At 38.2% G+C, this 20,478-nt stretch overlaps 3 protein-coding genes across 3 annotated transcripts; all 3 read right to left on the reverse strand.

Moving 5' to 3' along the window:
• Window positions 1-1,555: 1,555 nt before the first annotated feature.
• LOC142633061 (exocyst complex component EXO70A1-like) lies at window positions 1,556-3,363 on the reverse strand. Its single transcript, XM_075807338.1, has one exon. It carries the CDS (start codon window positions 3,361-3,363, stop codon window positions 1,840-1,842), a length of 1,524 nt encoding a protein of 507 aa, XP_075663453.1. The 3' UTR covers window positions 1,556-1,839.
• Window positions 3,364-6,439: 3,076 nt separating this feature from the next.
• Window positions 6,440-8,321, reverse strand: LOC142631181 (exocyst complex component EXO70A1-like). The gene has a single exon (XM_075805281.1). The coding sequence runs from the start codon at window positions 8,148-8,150 to the stop codon at window positions 6,636-6,638; it is 1,515 nt and encodes a 504-aa protein (XP_075661396.1). The 5' UTR covers window positions 8,151-8,321; the 3' UTR covers window positions 6,440-6,635.
• A 9,114-nt stretch (window positions 8,322-17,435) lies between these two features.
• On the reverse strand, window positions 17,436-20,118 carry LOC142631182 (exocyst complex component EXO70B1-like). The gene has a single exon (XM_075805282.1). It carries the CDS (start codon window positions 19,778-19,780, stop codon window positions 17,786-17,788), a length of 1,995 nt encoding a protein of 664 aa, XP_075661397.1. The 5' UTR covers window positions 19,781-20,118; the 3' UTR covers window positions 17,436-17,785.
• Window positions 20,119-20,478: the final 360 nt, after the last annotated feature.

Raw genomic sequence — 20,478 nt, forward strand, 5'->3', positions numbered from 1 at the left:
ATCCAACATCAACAACAAAACAAAACCCAATCATCAAACCAAAATCCATAAATTCCAGACCACAAATCCTCAACAAACCCTAGAGAAAACTCAATCATCAAACCAAAACCCATAAATTCCATCCAAAATCATCAAACCACAAATCCTCAACAAACCCCAAAGAAAACTTGGATCCTCAACAAACCCATATATTTCAATTTTTTGATTTTGTTTTTGGTTTTCCGAGTAACCAAACAAATCAAATGATCAACCGAAGTAATCACAAAGAAAGATCCTGAAACTCTCTATCGACGGCGTGAGCAAATTGGATCCTGGCGGCTTCTTCCTCAAAACGTACCATTTCACTGAATCCCCTATTGATGATCTCACCTCCATTAGATATGTAGGATTCGATTGCCCATGCCCGAACTATAAAAACCCATCAAAAAATTCTCCAATCGCTACAGATCGGCCATGGGTTTAAAGAGAGACAAAGATGTTGACTTAGAGAGAGGATGAACCATACATCTAGAGCTTGAACCAAGAAGATAAAAGATCTGGGTTTTCGACCGTCTGTGGCATCATCCATGTTCAGCTCATGATCTGGAGTTCCGACCGTCAGAGGTGGTGGCGGTGGCAGTGGCTTGAATTGAGAAGATGAGAGAGCTTGCTTGAGAGAAGAGAGAGAAAGAAGTGATATTTTGTTAATGGGTTTAATTTTGAATTCGTGTTATTGGTCTGATTTTCTGGGTTTGTGTTCCTGTGTTTTTAATTTTCAGTTTGTGTTTTTAATTTGTTTTAGTTAAAATTGAGAAATTATTTATATATAAAAAAAAAAATTGATGCTGATATGTCATGGTGATGTGGCATTTTTTATAATTTTTTAATTCCTCCGGCAGCCACTTCAGCAATTTCCGTCGATTGACTGACAGAAATGACGAAAATAACACGCGTTAATTGGTTTAGGGACTAAAAGTGGTAAAAATAAAATGAAGGGACTAAAATGGAAAAACGTCAAAATGTAGGGACTAAAAGTGCATTTATGCCATAATTTTTTTAAAAAATTTATAAGCTAACGTGACATTTTTAATATTATTTTATTGACCACGTCAGCATTTAATGTGCCAACAGTGGACACCGTTTGCCACATCAGCAATTTCTGTTAAGTGAGTAACGGTAAGGACCAAAATGGAACGCGTTAATTGATTTAGGGGCTAAAAGTGGAGAAATGAAAATGTAAGGACCAAAATAAAAATGACCCCAAAATATAGAGACCAAGAGTGCATTTACGCCCTTATTCTATCCTTCTTGGTTCAGCACTCATTTAATATCATATTCAATAAATTGTTAATTAGTATCAATGTTCAAATATCTCATATTTTTGGAAACAATAAGAAATTATTGTGCATTTTGATTATTATCACCTGGCTCCAATCATATGCCAGATGTCCCATTCAATTACACTGAAGATGAAGAAGAAGAAGAACAAGAGGTAATCTACATTCCACAGAATTATATTTTTGTGAAATCCCATTTTACACAATAATGACTGGTTTTCTTTAACTAGCACACAAAATTGATATAAAAATACAAACATGCCCAAACAGCAAGAATACAGTCAAGTAGCCCATAGGACGCCCAATAAAGTATAGACACAGTTACTTCAGAGCAATGGGAATTCACATACAAAAACTAAAATCTATAGCACATGTACATGTATAATAAATTATTACATTATATAGCATGGACGACAATTAACATTCATAAAAACCCATTTCTATAACATTAAAAACAACAACAAAAATAAGCATCATACAATCAAGCTACATTTAACAGGCACGCTCTTCTCCATCTAGTTCTTCATGAGAGCCAGGCTCTTACCTGATACAAGAGTCCACCTTTATCCTGTGTACTTCTTCTCCTCATGTGGTGCAGTACTCGCGGTGATCCCTCCCACAAATCCAACAAATAATTCTCTAAATCATCTGCTGTGTACTTTATGTATTTCCCAGCGTGCCTTCCACTCTCTACTTGATTCCCAAATCTTCCCATAAATGAGCGGTAAGCTGGGATCACCTTCTCTGATATAGATATCCTAAGCTCTTCCCGGAGTTGAGCATCTGGGACCTTCCAAGCAGTTTGAACCGTATAGATTTTTTCAAAACATGCGTTGAAATTCTTAAATCTCTCTTTCAAAGCCACCCTCGAGGCATTTCTCGAGCTCCCACCAATCCCTTCTACCTTCAAACAATGCAACACCTTGGTCCATGAAGCCCTAAGATAACTTATAGCGTATTGCCTTATCTGCCCATGCCGCTTCCGAACCCAATTATCACCTACCAGCCCACCAAGATCCGAACCTTCCACCTTCTGCACTACGTACAGAATATTATTCATCAGAAAAATATACTGCAGTGCACCATCCTCATAGAGCTTCGATTTCTCCTCAAGATTGGAATGTAAAGAGGTTATTAACACCAACAACCGCCCAGCTACTGGAGTCAATTTCGAGCTATCACTATCATCATTTCGTAAAGGCTCTAATTGGTCATCATCTTCACGAATTTCCAACAAGAAGTTCAGAGTTCCACTATAATACACATTATCCACGATCAAATTCACATAATTCATCACGTACCGTGTCAGATGGTGAATCTCACCACTCTGCATAGGCTTTGACGAGGTCTCACTCTGTACCGCGTTCTCAAACTCAGCTAACGTCCCACAGGCCGCCTCACCAAGCTCGGAGAGCACATCTCTTGCCTCATTGATCACGACATCATCCGTAATCAACACCTCCAATCGCGCCAACGCCTTGGCCATCACATCATACATGTCGAGCATCCTAAAGAGCTTCTCTGGGGATCTTCTCCCGATCGCAACAGCTTTGCCAAAATTCAACAACTGCATCACGCAACCCTTCACAGTTTCGTTGAAGCAAATCTCTTTGGTTTCATCGGTAGTCGTACCACAGAATATCTGATCACAGTGGCCGCTAAGGATGATCTTCATAGTTTGAACCCATTTCTCCGCCTTCTTATCCAGCAAGTTCCACTCGAGTTTCTGAATCTCTGAGATGCTCAACTTCTCGATCCCTATAATCACAAGCAACTCATCCAAACGTGTTTCATTAGATACCGAACTGGCACTAGTGTCCGAAAAGTAAGCTGGGAAGTATGATGAAATGGAAGGATTTTGAGCTATAATTATTTCATCATTTTCGTAATCGCCTATTGACCTGTGTGGTGGGAAGATTGCCACTATGGAATTGGAATTGGAATTGGGACGAGAGCATAGTGAACCACTATCAGTCTCAGACTTGGTGGCTGGAAATAGTGATGAAATGCCGCCAGTGCTGGTGCTAGTTGTCGTGGTCGTAGCCATGATTTTGGGTTTGAGTCAAGGAGAGAAATTGGAAGATTCAAAGAGAGAAACTGGAGGAGAAAGGAAGTAGAGAGTAATGGTGCAATATTGAATAATTGGTCTTTTGCAGAAAAGGGTGCGAAATGAACTGGCTGGTTGGTGTGGTGATTTTCAACAAAAGGGAAATGGTGAGGAAACGAGGGAGTAACGCGCACGAACTTTCTTTTGGAAAGGATTGGGTTGGGTATTGCTTTAGTCAGACATATAAATGAGATAAAAAATAATTTCAGTGGTCTATAATTTGTGGGTTTGATTTGCATTCTTGGACCATTAATTGTGAGGCTGCCTCCAATTCTCTCTGTAGACAATTGGGCTTGTTTTGCTTTCCAATTACGTCGAGTTGTCCGAGTTCCGAGTTCCAACGGTAAATCGAGAAGGTCTTCAGAGATGTGGAGGCGTGTTCTTTTGGTTTGACTTGACTTGTTGAAACACTCTGCATGCGGCCCGAATTGGGTCAAATCGACTTCTCTGCTTTTTAATTAGTTTTTTGATAATAAAATTGTGTTGTGTTTTGATTGTGCATCTCCGTTTAGATATATTTGAGAGAGAGAAAGAAAGGAGTTAGGATGAGAAGCATAGAGTAGACAAAGTGGATGAGAGGAAAGAGAATAAAATTGTTTATTTTATTCAATTGTGGAGTTTTTTTAAAGATGAGAAATTCGTTTGGAGAGTGAATAGTGCTCTCATAGTGAAGAGAGCTACTGTAACAATTCTAATAATAATTTGCAAAAGTTGAATTTTAAAGAGGCTGTTAGAGCTGATATTTTTTTGGGGCTTGCTCTCTAAAGATGGGTTTAAAGAGCCTACTAGAGATGCTTTCTTATTGAATTGTTTTCGTTGAATCCATTATTTTGTACTTTTTTGTTTCTTGTACTTAAAAGTACATCATAATTTTTAGTCCAGCTGATATTGTTCAAATAGTACTGGCCCATCACAAAATTCAAAATTAGTACACCCTTGATTTTGTGTCCAGTTATGACGCTACTCCAGATGATGTTGTTCACATAGTAAGCACAACACAAAACTCTTACTTGTGCACCATGGTGGATGTTGATGTCTGAGGATGCTATTTTGATTGATAAATACATGGCGTTGTGTTTGTGGGAATTGATTGCCAAAGTTTTGAACGAGCTTATAAACAATAAAACTTGATTATGTTCATAGTCATTGTGGAACCTTCAACATCCACGACCTTCCAGATATAGATGGCATGGTTTAGTTCTTTTATTTCGCGCACATGAGTGGCTAATGAACTGACTTCTTGTCTATTGCGTGCATAATAAGTCCTACCTCATTAGAAGTCCATTTCTAAATCAACATTCATATGATGTTATTGATAAAAGAATTAGGCTAGGGAAGTATGCAATTTCATCAAAAAAAAAATTTTATGTGATTTTATGAATCAGTTAGCATCAAAGTGTTCAATCAAGATGACTCCGGTGACTTGTATTTGTCATGCATAACATATCTATCACAACAAAGAACTTCCTAACAGCTATTAGAAGTTAGCTAGAGGAGCATCATGAGAACTCTCGGAAGGCAATGACAGAATTTACATGAGACTGGACAGAGGCCTTGCCACGGCTGATTGGAGTAACCATTTCAAAAATACCACAGTTCACCATCTCATAGACTCCACCTCAGACCATTGTGCCCTTTTAATCTCAAATGTTCTCTCTGCCCAACCTCCGAGAAAGTGTCGAGATTCCATTTCGAGGCAATGTGGACACAGAAAGTGGAATGTAAGGAGCTCATTGAAAGAGTCTGGGACTCTTGCCTTGACACAAACACACCTGAAGGCCTCTCACAAGGTCTAAAGCTATGTGCTGCGGAGTTGTCAAGATGGAATCACTCTGTTTTTGGTCACATACCCAAGAAGATCCAAGAGAACTCTCCATCAGCGAATGACAAGATTACGTGCAAAAGAGACCACGCAATGAAGAATTGATTCAGCTGCTTGATTCCAAGAAGATCAACCGGATATATATTGGCGATTTCTTTTATGGTGTTCTATTACTGCCCCAAAACAACAGTGTTTAATATCAAAAATAACATTGATTGACCTTTTTTGGTACTTTTATTTTTCTTTTACATGTAATGATCTCTGCCCTTGTCCTTTGGTTTCTTGGAGATGGGTTGATTATGGTGATTGTAACATAGGCATTTGTAATTAATTTTCTAAGAAAGTCTGAAGACACAAAAAATTTGACATATACTAATGTGGCAAATTGTAAGTGATAGGTACTCAATTGATGTGAAAAATATTTTCAATTTTTTTTTTTTTTTTTTTTTTTTTTGTGTATGTAGGCTTTTTTCCTCCAATGTGATTGAGATAACTTTTTTGTATATTTTGCTGTATCCATGAGCTTCATGCGAGTGTTCTTCATCAGCATTTGTACATTTTAATCTCAATTTCCATGCTCATTTTCTATATATACTAAAAAGATTATTCCTCAATGCTTTCATGGTCATCATCAGTAGGATAATCCCAATAATAAACCAAACATTCAATACTTGGTTGATATATTTATGTATTTAATATTTTGGTTAATTGTGCTCTGCCCCCCAGTACTATGGGGCCAACTTCAAGCCCTCACTACACTATTATAAAGAAATCAACCTCCTGATTAATTATGATATGCCATTAACAATTTTTGCCAATTCAAAATTAAACAGAAAATTCACAAGCTCATGATGGGAGAAATTCACTATTTGGACATTGCTTGATTTCAGAATTTCTTGTTAAAATTTTAAAATTGATGGAAATTGTTAACAGCATGGAGTATTTTGTGGGGATTAAATGTGAACCTATCATTTAGGGGGATAGGGAGAAATTAACCCTAAGATTATTCTTGAGCATGATCTCTAAAAAGTTCCTTGATGCTTTAGTTGGCCGTGGATGAAAACATGCACCTTTTGAAGAAAACACTAGCAGATACACTCAGCAATAGAATTGCAAGAACAAAATTGATATAAAAATATAAGCATGCGAGAACAGCTACTAGCTAGTATAAAATCAAGTAGCCCATAGGGTGTCCAACTAAGTACATATGGACACAGTTACTTCGTAGAAAATGGTGATTTACCTACAAAAACTAAAATCTATAGCACATATTATAAACCCATGTTTATAACATTAACAACAACAAAAATGGACATCATACAATCAAGCTACATTTAACAGGCACACTCCTTTCCAACTAGTCCTTCATCATTAGAGCAAGAGTCCTCCTTTATCCCATGTACTTTTTCTGCAGTACTCGCGGTGACCCCTCGAACAAATCCAACAAATAACCCTCTAAATCTTCTGCTGTGTACTTTATGTATTTCCCAGCATGCCTTCCACTCTCTACTTGATTCCGAAACCTTCCCATAAATGATCGGTAAGCCAGGATTACCCTTTCCGATATAGATATCCTAAGCTCTTCTCGGAGTTGAGCATCGGGGACCTTCCAAGCAGTTTGAACCCTATAGATTTCCACAAAACATGCGTTGAAATTCATAAATCTCTCCTTCAAAGCCACCCTCGAGGCATTATTCGAGCTCCCACCAATTCCTTCATCCTTCAAACAATGCAACACCTTGGTCCATGAAGCCCTAAGATAACTTGTAGCGTATTGCCTTGTCTGCCCAAAACGCTCACAAAACCAATCATCACCAAATAGACTCATAAGATCATCCGAACCCTTCACCTCCTCTACTATATACAAAACATTATTCATTAGAAAGATATACTGCAATGCACGATCCTTATAGAGCTTCGATTTCTCCTCAAGATTAGACAGTAAAGATGTTATTAGCACCAACACCCGCCTAGCCACCGGAGTCAATTTCAAGTGATCATCACTATCATCATCTTCACCAATTTCCAACAAGTTCATAGTATCACTATAATCCAGCATCAATTGCACATAATTCATCACGTACTGTGTTAGTGGGTGAATCCCACCACTTTGCATACCTTTCACAGAGGATTCATTCTGCATTGCGTTCTCAAGCTCCAGAAATTTCCAGCTGGCTGCCTCACCAAGCTCCGTGAGCACCTCTCTGGCCTCACTGATCACGACATCATCAGTAATCAACCCCTCCATTTGTGCCAATGCCTTGGCCATCACATCATACATTTCGAGTATCCTAAAGAGGTTCTCAGGCAATCTTCTCCCACTCGCGACAGCTTTACCAAAATCCAATAGCTGCATCACACAACCTTTCACGGTTTCATTGAAGCGAATCTCTTTGGTTTCATCAGCGCCACTGAAAATCTGATCAGACAGACTCTTCTCGCCGCTGAGAATCAACCTAACCAAAATCTTCACAGCTTGAATCCATTTCTCCATCTTCTTATCCAGTAAATTCCACTTGATTTTCTGCACCTCTCTGACGCTCAACTTCTTAATCTCTAAGATCACGACGCGCTCATCCAAAGAAATTCCATTAACTAGTGAACTACTATTATCAGTCTCTGAATCATTGGGTGGCAAATATAATGATGGTATGGAAAGCTGATGATTAGGAGTTGATGATCCATAACTGTCAGTGTCTGACATGTCTGGTGGGAAGAAGGGATAATATGAGGGTATGGAAGGATTTCGAAATATTATTTCATAATTATCGGGGCTGCCTATTTCAGACATGGCGGGTGGGAAGATTGACATTATGGAATATGAGGGTATGGAACGACTTGGAACAATTATTTCATAGTTTTCAGGACTGTCTATTGGAGATGTGGCTGGTAAGAAGATTGACATTATGGAATCAGAATTAGAACGAGAGAATTCTGGACTACTGTCAGTGTCAGACTTGTTGGATGGGAAGAGTGATGAAATGTTAAGAGGGGAGTCCGGATTTGTTTCATTCCAATCCCAACTGCCACAGCTAGCTTCCGACTTGGCTGATGGAAAAATGACCCTGCTACTAGTGAGAAACTTCTTTCTCTATACACTTGGCGAACCATTCTAGTCTCGATTTCTCTGAGCTCATCCACAGCCTTTGGATCGAATAAATTCTCCTCGTTGTTTTCATCGGCCCTCACTAGTGTGTTCAAACTCTGAACGATGTGCTGAGCAGTGTTGATGTCAGTCATGGTGGTCGTAGAGATCTTTTTTGGGGTTTGAGTCAAAGAGAGAAGCTGAAAGAGAAAGGAGGCTTTGGAAGATAGAAATAGAATGATGAATTGATGAGCCGTGGCGGGACTGACTTGGTCTCGCCGCCATTGTTGATGCTAGTAATCGTGGTCCTGGCAATAATTTCAGGATTTTGGTTTTAGTCTTGTTTGAAATAGTCAGAACTCAGAAAAAAACAGAAAACGAAAAAGCGAGGGAACTTTCTTGTGGGGGTATATGCTAGTCCTCGTGCTTAGAGGATCTCTCTTTTTTGGTGTTTATTATGGTGTGTGGGCTTTGTTTGCATTCTTCTTGGCCCATTATTTATGAGGGCTACCCTGCTTCCAAAGCTTTTTGTAGACAATTGGATGTCAATGTTAACAGTATGCATCTTTGAACGTTTTCGTTGTATCCATTATTTTGTATCTTTTTTTTTTTTTTTGTTTCTTGTACTAAAAGTACATCATAATTTTTGTGTCTAGATAATAGTAATAGCCCAACACAAATTTCTTAATGCACTAGTGATGGATGTTGATGCCCCTGATGATCTCAGTTGCATTGTTGAGTTTTCGGAGACTGGATTTACCAAAGTTCTGACCTAGCTCATAAACAATGATTTATGTTCATGGTCATTGTGAAACATTCAACGCTCACAGACCTCCATATAGGCATGGTTTGGTTCATTTGAGGATGTTGATGCACTTGAGGATGTCAGTTGCTTTGAAAGATTATTCTTGAGCGTAATTTCTAAAAAGTTTCATGATACTAAGGGCCGGCCCTAGGCCTAGGCCACTTAGGCCACCGCCTAGGCCCCTGCTAGAGGAAGGCCCCAAATTTTGGGGTAAAAAATGATATATTAAAAAAAATGGAGATATAGGAAAAAATTTAGTTTTATAATTTTCCTCTACGCCTCCATTTGGATTGAAATGAAAAATGAAAATTATTTTACTATTCAGCTTATTTTTGCTACTATTCATGGGTCCTACTGCACTTTTTAATACTATTCATGAGTCCTACTATATTATTTCAACTAATTTTTACATTTATCTACAGTACTTTCAGCAAAAAGTTTTTAGTTTCAGCTAAATAAGTTATTCTCAAAGTATTGAGTAATGCTAGAGATAATACAACTTTAAATACATGGGTCTTACAAATAAAGTAATGTTATAGTTTTATAAACTATTTTATAACATTTTTACAAACTATTATTGTGGTCAAATTTTTACTGGTCCTCATCTGGGCCCACCGATAACATCACTTTTTTATTTATTTATAATCATTCACCACATCATCAGTTTGTAAAAGTTTTTGTAAAAGAATTTGTATCTCTAGCATTTTCCCTTACAATTATGTGTCATTAATCGCAAGAAATAATTTAGATACAAAAATGCTAGAAATATTATTAATTTTACTTGAAAATTTTACAAATTGATGTGACAATTAATATGATATGTGAACGTCAATAACCTATTAAATACATTTTTAAATTATTTTTTGTGATTAATGATACATCGTTGTAAGCCTTATGTTTTAAAATTTATAATATCTCCAACATCATTCATGCAAATACTTATTTATTATCTTCTTGAAGTGTCACTAATCGCATTCATATCTACATCATTTGAAAGTTTTTTTTAGTAAAATTTATTATAGTTTTAGCATTTTTTCACCAAAAAAAAAAAAACATATTACAAAATAAAAGGAATAGATTTTTGTAATAAAAAAAATTATGATATTAAATACTAGTTAAATATTATTTAAGTGATAAATAAAATGGCCCATTTAAATATATCGCCTTAGGCTTACAAATTTGTTGGGCCGCCCCAATGATGCTTTCCTTGGTTGTGGAAGAAAACACACACTTCTGATTTAGCAGCAACACAACCTAAAAATGTATGATCAATAGTTTCTAACCAAACAATTTAGTTTGACCTTCTAATTATCTTATGAATTTCACGATCAGTACAAATTCTATTCCTTTGAGAGGGTTATGTGGTTAGCACACTCTAATCTGCAAAGAAATAAGAGTGGTTTGTGTTGCAAAATTAGTTCTTGAGTTTCGCTCGAAATTAATAGTCTACATTCTAAGGCTAAGTAGTAAGCAAGGCAGACAACGTAATTTCAACAGAAACTAGCATCAAACGTAGTTCTCTCCCTTACCAATTGGACACCCTAGCTCATAATCATTATAAAAGAAAATAGATATCCTCATGGGGTAACCCATATCGTGAAGATGAAAGTCAGCCAATTTTTTTTTGTCCAAGGTTCTAAATTGATAGAAACCTTAAAAAGTGGGCTTGTCTAGCTATAGGAGTTCAATGGTCAAATTCAATGGACATCTTTATACAAAAAGGCCAAACTCAGCTTTCACTTGAGAGTTCCTCCAAATTGGGTTTGAGCCTCCAACCCATAATGTGTTAGTTTATGAGACCATTCTCGTGTATTAAATCACATGCATTAAAACACTTAAAACACATTACATGATCATTAAGTTTGTCATTTCATAAATACTCGTGAAGTGTCTTTTAAGTTGGCATTTAAGTGGATGGAAGGAAATTCTAACCTTTTAACTTTGACTAAAATTCTGATTTGACTTAAATTCTGATGGGTTGTCTGCGACTACCAACAATTGAGTTCCATACCATTCCCTTGTGTTTTGTTAATTATTAGAGCATCCACATCAGTTGGTAGATAGTCATGTATAATGCAAAAATTCCTCAATTTTACACATTTTGAGTAAAAAATCTCCTATATCAATGGAGCAAAACTGGGTAAAATCGTGCAAAACCATCCACAAGCTACAGTAACCGTGTAAATACACACGACTACTGTAGCTCATTTATATAATATTTTATCATTTTCTCCTTCACTCATTTTTTTCTCTCTCTGATCTGTGCTCAACAGACTCCATTCTCTCATCTTTTTCTCAACACAGAATATACACAGAGATATACTTTGCTCAAAAAAAAAAAAAAAACACAGACATACACAAACAAACACAGATCGGTGCTTGACTGGTCGAAGCTCGTGGGTCTTGCCGTGGATCGGAGCTCGCGGACGCTGGATCGGAGCTTGCGGATCGCGATCGGAGCTCGCCGATCGCCGATCGGAGCTCGCAGATCGTGATCAAAGCTCGCAGATCGTGATCGGAGCTCGCGGATCGTGATCTGAGCTCGTGATCGGAGAGGGAGTTGATCGAGAGGGAGAGGGAGAGTTGATCAAGAGGCAGAGGGAGTTGATCGAGAGGGAGAGGGAGAGTTGATCAAGAGGCAGAGGGAGTTGATCGAGAGGGAGAGGGAGAGGGAGAGTTGATCGAGTGGCAGAGGGAGAGGGAGAGTCTGAGAGATGGGTATAGAGAGAGAGAGAGAGAGAGAGAGAGAGAGCAAAAGTCAGAAATGAGTTGGGAGAGAGACAGAGCGCGGTAATTATATGAGGTAGTTGGGAAAATAATAAAATATTAAAGAAAATTGATTATTTAATTAAAAATGGTGATAGGATAGATGAACTGACGTGGGTGTTTTGTACAATTGGATGTGTAGAATAGAAAAAGTGGGCTTTTAATGTAAAAGTGGATGTGTAAAATGAAGGAACTGATGTGGATGCTCTTAGGAGCATATAGTCCACGACCTCATAATGCCTTGTTGGTGGTTCTCATTTGATTGCTTTAAAATTTGAATTTTTTTAATAGATATTAATATATTATAAAATTTAAAACTTATAAATATGAAACCCAAAAATATGATTATTAACAGATTTGGGGTAACTAAGATTATGTTTCTTCTCTTAAAAAAAAATTATGTTTCTTCTAAGGACCAAAATAGGGTCCTCTGCCTAAGCCCGATTGAACCATGCAACAATTGGTAGACTCAAACCTAGTCCTGCAATAATGGAACACCAAATGCAGCAAGGAGGCCCTCTTGGGTCAAGCCATACGGGCCCTGCAATAGGGCTCATGGCAAGGAAAGATAATGAATAGATAAGATGTTAGTAATTGCACATGGTTAGGCAGACTGTTGGTAGACTCAAACCTAGTCCTACAATAATGGAACACCAAATGAAGCAAGGACCCCTTGGGTCATGCCATGAGGGCCCTGCAATAGAGCTAATGGCTAGGAAAGATAATGAATAGATAAGATGTCGAATTAAGTTACGACAACTGGCATTGAAGTCCAAACCCTCATATAAGATCCATGAGTTTCAGACCAGACATGGAAATTTTAGGATCACGCTTGTCCAAAAGCATGTGGGGTTATTTGACTTCAATCACTTGGGAACACTGTCAGCTGGGAAGTAGTAACAGGACAGAGCCCGCTCATCTTTCATCACCAAATTTAGATCAATCCAAAAATAGCAGCATTACTTGCAAGTTGTGGAGCTACAATACATTTACAAAGATATATCAAAATAACTGGAACATAATTGGCATTTAAACCACATAACCAATGGTGGAAATGTGCCTTTCATTCCTACAGTACCTTCCTTCAACTGAAAATGCATATAGGAGCAGAGCAATCAGTGACTAGTAAACGACAACAATCCCACATATTTGCCATAGTTTCCCGCCAAAACTGAGGATACAAGACAATACATATCCTCATGGGGTAACCCATGTCGTGAAGATGAAAGTCAGCCATTTTTTTTGTCCAAGGTTCTAAATTGATAGAAACCTAAAAAAGTGGGCTTGTCTAGCTATAGGAGTTTAATGGTCAAATTCATTGGACATTTTTTTTTTTTTTTTGTCAGAGGTTCTAAATTGATAGAAACCTAAAAAAGTGGGCTTGTCTAGGTATAGGAGTTTAGTGGTCAAATTCAATGGACATTTTGATATGAAAAGGCAAAACTCAGCTTTCACTTAAGAATTCCTCCAAATTGGGTTTGAGCCTCCAACCCATAATGTGTTAGTTTATAGGACCATTCTTGCGTATTAAATCACATGCATTAAAACACTTAAAACACGTTACATGATCATTAAGTTGGTCATGTGACTATAAATACACGTAAATTGTCTTTTAAGTTGCCATTTAAGTAGATGAATTGTCTTATAAAATTTAAAACTTATAAATAATTGTTTTTACTATCACCATATTTTTTTTAGATGGTATTCAAACTGACAACAAGAGACTATACCGTTAATCTATCTAAAACCCAAAAATATGATTATTAACTGATTTGGAGTAACTAAGATTATGTTTCTTTTCTTTTAAAAAAAAAATTATGCTTCTTCCAAGGACCAAATAGGGTCAGCTGCCTAAGCCCAATTGAACCATGCAACAAACACCATATGAGAGGGTGGTCCATGAGATTAGTAATTGCTCATGGTTAGGTAGACAATTGGTAGATTCAAACCTAGTCCTGCAATAATGGAACACCAAATGCACTTGGGTCAAGCCATACGGGCCCTGCAATATAGCTAATGGCTAGGAATGATAATGAATAGATAAGATGTCAGTAATTGCTCATGGTTAGGCGCCAGACAATTGGTAGACTCAAACCTAGTCCTGCGATAATGGAACACCAAATGCAGCAAGGAGACCCTCTTGGGTCAAGCCATACGGGCCCTGCAAAACCTAGTCCTGCGATAATAGAACACCAAATGCAGCAAGGAGGCCCTCTTGGGTCAAGCCATACGGGCCCTGCAATATGGCTAATGGCAAGGAAAGATAATGAATAGATAAGATGTTAGTAATTGCACATGGTTAGGCAGACTATTGGTAGACTCAAACCTAGTCCTACAATAATGGAACACCAAATGAAGCAAGGAGGCCTCCTTGGGTCATGCCATGCGAAAATGATATTGTGTACCCGGCATATATGCCGGGCACACAGTATACCACCTCCATGCCATGAGGGACCTGCAATAGAGCTAATGGCTAGGAAAGATAATGAATAGATAAGATGTCGAATTAAGTTACGACAACTGGCATTGAAGTCCAAACCCTCATATAAGATCCATGAGTTTCAGACCAGACATGGAAATTTTAGGATCACGCTTGTCCAAAAGCATGTGGGGTTATTTGACTTCAATCACTTCGGAACACTGTCAGCTGGGAAGTAGTTACAGGACAGAACTGGCTCACCTTTCATCACCATATTTAGATCTATTAAAAAGTAGAGGCATTACTTGCAAGTTGTGAACCTACATTTACAAAGTTATCTCTAAATAATTGAAACATAATTGGCATTTAAACCACAACCAATGGTGGAAATGTGCATTTCATTCCTACTGTACCTTCCTTCAACTGAAACTGCATACAGGAGCAGAGTAATCAATGACTAGTAAACGACAACAATTTCACATATTTGCCATAGTTTCCCGCCAAAATTGGCAAAAAGGACATAGCTATTGGATAAGATCAAACAGTAGATACATATAATCCACTGCTAAAATATGCTTGGAGCAGCTTCTGTAGTGACACCTAAGGTTTCATGATTTAAATAGTAGAGCAAGTCCGATTCATTCATAACTAAGCAGTTTGTTAGCACAGCAGAATACTAATTGAATTTTAGACCAAATAAAGGATTGGATTTCCTCCTTGTAGATTGCTTTGTAGTTGATTGGATGATTATCCCAAGCTTCAAAATTCAAGTGTAAATTCAAAATTCTAGTGTAAACACTTTTTACTGATAATTTACACACAGGCAATGCTTCTGTACCAATATGTGACCATTTTAGGGCATGTGTAGTGTTTGTGTCAACAGATAGGTCTTAAAGTAACGACTGCACTCTTTTCAATGATCTTAGAGGAGATTCTTGTTGAGTTAGAGGATACTAGAGAACAAGTGCACACGCACGTGACACACACACACAACTCCACAAAAAAATTATAACACACAACTGAACAAAATATTATACCTCACTACTTGCACCAATAAGCAGAAGAAATTCTGCATATTTAGATTTTCTGTTTCTTATGTAAGTAGAGGTGAAACACACACCCGCACACCCCACACACAAACTCAAGGAAAATATTACATCTCATTACTCACACTACAAAGTAGGAGCAAGTCTGCACATTTAGTAAATTTTTACTTCTGTAATTAGAGGTCGAAAAGAATAGGAGACTAGATCAAGCTGAGCTGGGAAATATTGATTACTTGTTCTCCTCACCAAATGCTCTGTTCTCCATGTGACTTGTATTGACAGCCTTCATTTTCCTCCTTTGACTAAATTTCCCATCTACAAACTAGTTTATGAAACTATGCAGGTTTGTTACTTCTAATGATTTCTCTTATGGACAGATGAGAATATTTAACAAGTGGATTCCATTAGAATGAAGTTATCTCCTAATACTTATTTTGTTGAGTTTTCTGAAAATACTGCCTGACATCAAATCTATCATGAATCATCTCAAATATTCTGGAACAGAACATAGAAACACTTCTTCAAGATAGAAGCAACCAATTAATACCACCTTTTCATAATCACTGGTGCCATCCAAACGCCATAGAAAGCAACTTCAAAAGTCATTTTGATCTCGATCAACAAATTCGAAGGCATCCCAGTGGTACATGTTGATGTATGGTCCTGATGGGTGATCACAGCATAATACGGTGCACCCTCATGCATGTAATGACACCCACTAGATAGATGGAGTTGCTTCTTAGGTGTGGTCCTGTTTCCGTAAAGAGATGTAGCTTTAGGGTAAGGTTATAATTCTAGGATAAGACATATTTGCTCACTAACAGATAAGCCATTCCCCAGGGATGCATAATTGCCTATAGATACAAGTTTGGACACAATTATATCTCTCTGCAGACACAAGACTTAACACCTGTGGTCGCCACTCTGATAAGAATGCCATCCACGTTAGAGAAAAACACATGCAGCCCCAACCATAAACCCTTTCAAAAAATCCACGTTGTTGATGAAGTCCAATCCGGACAAGATTAAAATTTCTAATACCTTATCGCTAAAAAATCATCTCCTATTGACGTAATCATAGTGGCACACCGCACACCGTTTTTAGATGTTTCTTCTAGTGTCTACCAAGCTATCCACACGCACTTAAAATTATGTAGTTAGTCCTATGAGCTTGCTTAATCATCAACACCCCTTGGGAAATCTTCTCAACATGCAAAAGGGCTTCATGCTCCTCTAAACAAGCTTAACAAGTATGCCTTAAGAAGTACAAAATTTTAAGATAAATGATTCTTCCACAAACTCCAAGACTGATTCTGCACCTGAGGCACTTAAAGCTCATAATCTCAACACAATAACTAGTAAAAAGTTTTAACATGAGCATCTGGTGTTGAGCAGCAAGTTTGAAATCTTTAGATGAATGGACAGTGCATTGTTGGAAATCTATTACACTAGAAGATGGATACATTTGTCATTACCAGTACAGTATGCAAGTTAGGAAGCAGAAAGTAAAACTAAACATGATTTTTGTTACTGTTGAAAAAAATAACCTACTTATCATAGTGTACAACATTTTTACCTTAAAGAGGTGAGCCTCATTTTTACCCACAAACTTAACCTAATGGCCTTCCTTTCATTCAGGGAGAGCCCTTAACTTGTGTCAGATAACTTCCGTATCAATGCAATCATTAACTTTTGTTGCACATGACAAAACCCTCCTAATCTACTCCCTCACATCTTGTCAGTGCTACCTTACACAATTCACAAATCATCCAACTCTTATTCTAGCCTTCTTGCTTCAGCACTCATTTAACATCATATTCAATAAATTGTTAATTAGTATCAATGTTCAAATATCTCATATTTTTGGAAATAATAAGAAATTATTGTGCAATTTGATTATTATTACCTGGCTCCAACCATACGCTAGATGTCCCATTCAATTACACTGAAGAAGAAGAAGAAGAAGAAGAAGAAGAAGAGGTAATCTACATTCTACAGTACTAAATTTTTGTGAAATCCCATTTTACACAATAATGACTGGTTTTCTTTAACTAGCACACACTCAGCAATAGAATTACAATAACAAATTGATATAAAAATACAAACATGCTAAAACAGCAAGAATACAGTCAAGTAGCCCATAGGATGCCCAATAAAGTATAGACACAGTTACTTCAGAGCAATGGGGTTTCACATACAAAAACTAAAATCTATAGCACATGTACATGTACAATAAATTATTACAGTATATAGCATGGACGACAATTAATATTCATAAAAACCCATGTCTATAACATTAAAAACAACAAAAAAAAAAAAAAGCATCATACAATCAAGCTACTTTTAACAGGCACACTCTTCTCCATCTAGTCCTTCATGAGAGCTGGGCTCTTACCTGATACAAGAATCAACCTTTATCCTATGTACTTTTTCTCCTCATGTGGTGAAGTACTCGCGGTGATCCCTCAAACAAATCCAACAAATAATTCTCTAAATCATCTGCGGTGTACTTTATGTATTTCCCAGCGTGCCTTCCACTCTCTACTTGATTCCGAAACCTTCCCATAAATGAGCGGTAAGCTGGGATCACCTTTTCTGATATAGATATCCAAAGCTCTTCCCGGAGTTGAGCATCGGGGACCTTCCAAGCAGTTTGAACCCTGTAGGTTTCCTTAAAATATGCGTTGAAATTCATAAATCTCTCCTTCAAAGCCACCCTCGAGGCATTATTCGAGCTCCCACCAATCCCTTCATCCTTCAAACAATGCAACACCTTGGTCCATGAAGCCCTAAGATAACTTGTAGCGTATTGCCTTATCTGCCCACGCCGCTTCCGAACCCAATTATCACCTAACAGCCCACCAAGATCCGAACCTTTCACCTTCTGCACTACGTACAGAATATTATTCATCAGAAAAATATACTGCAGTGCACCATCCTCATAGAGCTTCGATTTCTCCTCAAGATTGGAATGTAAAGAGGTTATTAACACCAACAACCGCCTAGCTACTGGAGTCAATTTCGAGCTATCACTATCATCATTTCGCAAAGGCTCTAATTGCTCATCATCTTCACTAATTTCCAACAACGAGTTCAGAGTTTCACTATAATCCACAATCAATTTCACATAATTCATCACGTACCGTGTCAGCGGGTGAATCTCACCACTCTGCATAGGCTTTTTCGAGGTCTCACTCTGAACCGCGTTCTCAAACTCAGCAAATGTCCCACAAGCCGCCTCACCAAGCCCGGAGAGCACGTCTCTCGCCTCATTGATCACGACATCATCAGTAACCAACACCGCCAATCTCGCAAACGCCTCAGCCATCACATCATACATGTCGAGTATTCGAAAGAGCTTCTCAGGCGATCTTCTGCCGATTGCAACAGCTTCACCGAAATTCAACAACTGCATCACGCAACCTTTCACGGTTTCGTTGAAGCAAATCTCCTTGGTTTCATCGGCGCCACAGAATATCTGATCACAGAGACTCTTCTCACCGCTGAGAATCAACCTAACGACAATCTTCACAGCTTGAATCCATTTCTTCATCTTCTCATCCAGTGAATTCCAGTCGATTTTCTGAACCTCTTCAATGCTCAACTTTTCAATCCCTAAGATCACAAGACACTCATCCAAAGCGTCGCGACGAACAGTACTATAGACTTGAATACACTCTTTCTTAAAGCCAAACCTAATCATTCTAGTCGCGATTTCTCTGAGCTCATCCACAGCTTTGGGATCGATCAAATCGACCGAAGCGTTGTCGTCCAAGCTCGGACCACGCTCGTGATACCTTGAGCTCCGATCATCCTCCGAAAAGCTCTCGAATTCACCGCCGTCTTCATCATCATCCTCATCATCATCTTCACCGGCGATAATTCCGGCACCGTTGACCGGGAACGAAAGGCTACACCGGCGGATCGAGCCGTACAGTCTCTCAGCGTCAAGAGGAACAGTGTTCCCAATCAAAACTTGCCGAAACTCATCTTCAAGCCGAGACATCGCGTGCTGAATCGCCGAATAAGCCCGATCCACAATCTCCGAATCGGACCTCACCGACAACTCGTCCATCAGATTCAAAATCTCGTCAATCGCCGACAAATACTCGCCAGACTCGTCGCCGGAGTCCCCCCAATTCAACGACCTCCTCGAACCCTCCGAGCTCGGATCCCACCGCAAAATCACCTTCTCCGCCAGAGCAAACCGGTCCTCCTCGCTCTTCGACGCACCGTCGCCGTCGATCAAGCTCGTGATATTCGAGAGCCGATTGTCGAAGCTCGACAGAATCAACAGCATGTCCTGCCGAACCTCCTTCGGCGTGTTGTTCAAGCTGTTCACGATCTGCTGTGCCGTGGCGAGGACTCGGTCCTCGCCGCCGGTGTTGATGCTGGTCGTCGTCGTGGTACCCATTGTTGAAAGATTTTGGGATTTTAGGGTTTGAGTCAATGAGAGAGAAATAGAATAAATAGAGAGAAAGAAAAACAATAAATGGTTTTGGATTTTTTAGTGTTTTATAAATATTTGGGAATAGAGAATCAAGAATAATAGAGAAAAGTAAAACAAAGCCAGGCCATTTTTTTTATTTATTTTTTTGGTGTGCTTGTGTTTTGGGGTTTTTGAAGAAGTGAAATGAACTGCGAAGAAAATATAGGTAGTGAGGTGAGCCGGTTCTCTGGGGGTTTGGGAAGGTAGAGGTGAGGTGTTGTGTGGCGATTTTCAACAAAAAGGAAAATGGTGGGTGAAGGGAGTAACGCGTAGGAACTTTCCCTTGTGGGGTTTTGTATACGTAGTACTGCATATTTTATAATCGCGCTTAAAATCCGTTTGGGAACAACTTATTTTATTAATGGTAATAAAATTTGTTAGTTAAAAAAAAAAGTTAAAAACTAGATTAATAGTAATTAAAAGTGTAATGAGACTAATAAATAGTAGTAAAAATAAGTTAAAAGCTTTAATAAGCTGTGAATTTCATCACTTCTTAAGCACACTCTTTAGTGTCCATTTGGCACCACTTATTTTTGTCAGTTTATTTTATTATTTAATTTTTTTGGTATTATTTATGGGTCTTACTACACTTTTTGGTACTATTAATAGATTTTATTGTACTA

The sequence above is a fragment of the Castanea sativa genome, chromosome 4 (genome assembly GCF_040712315.1).
Source record: "Castanea sativa cultivar Marrone di Chiusa Pesio chromosome 4, ASM4071231v1".
Lineage (NCBI taxonomy): Eukaryota > Viridiplantae > Streptophyta > Magnoliopsida > Fagales > Fagaceae > Castanea > Castanea sativa.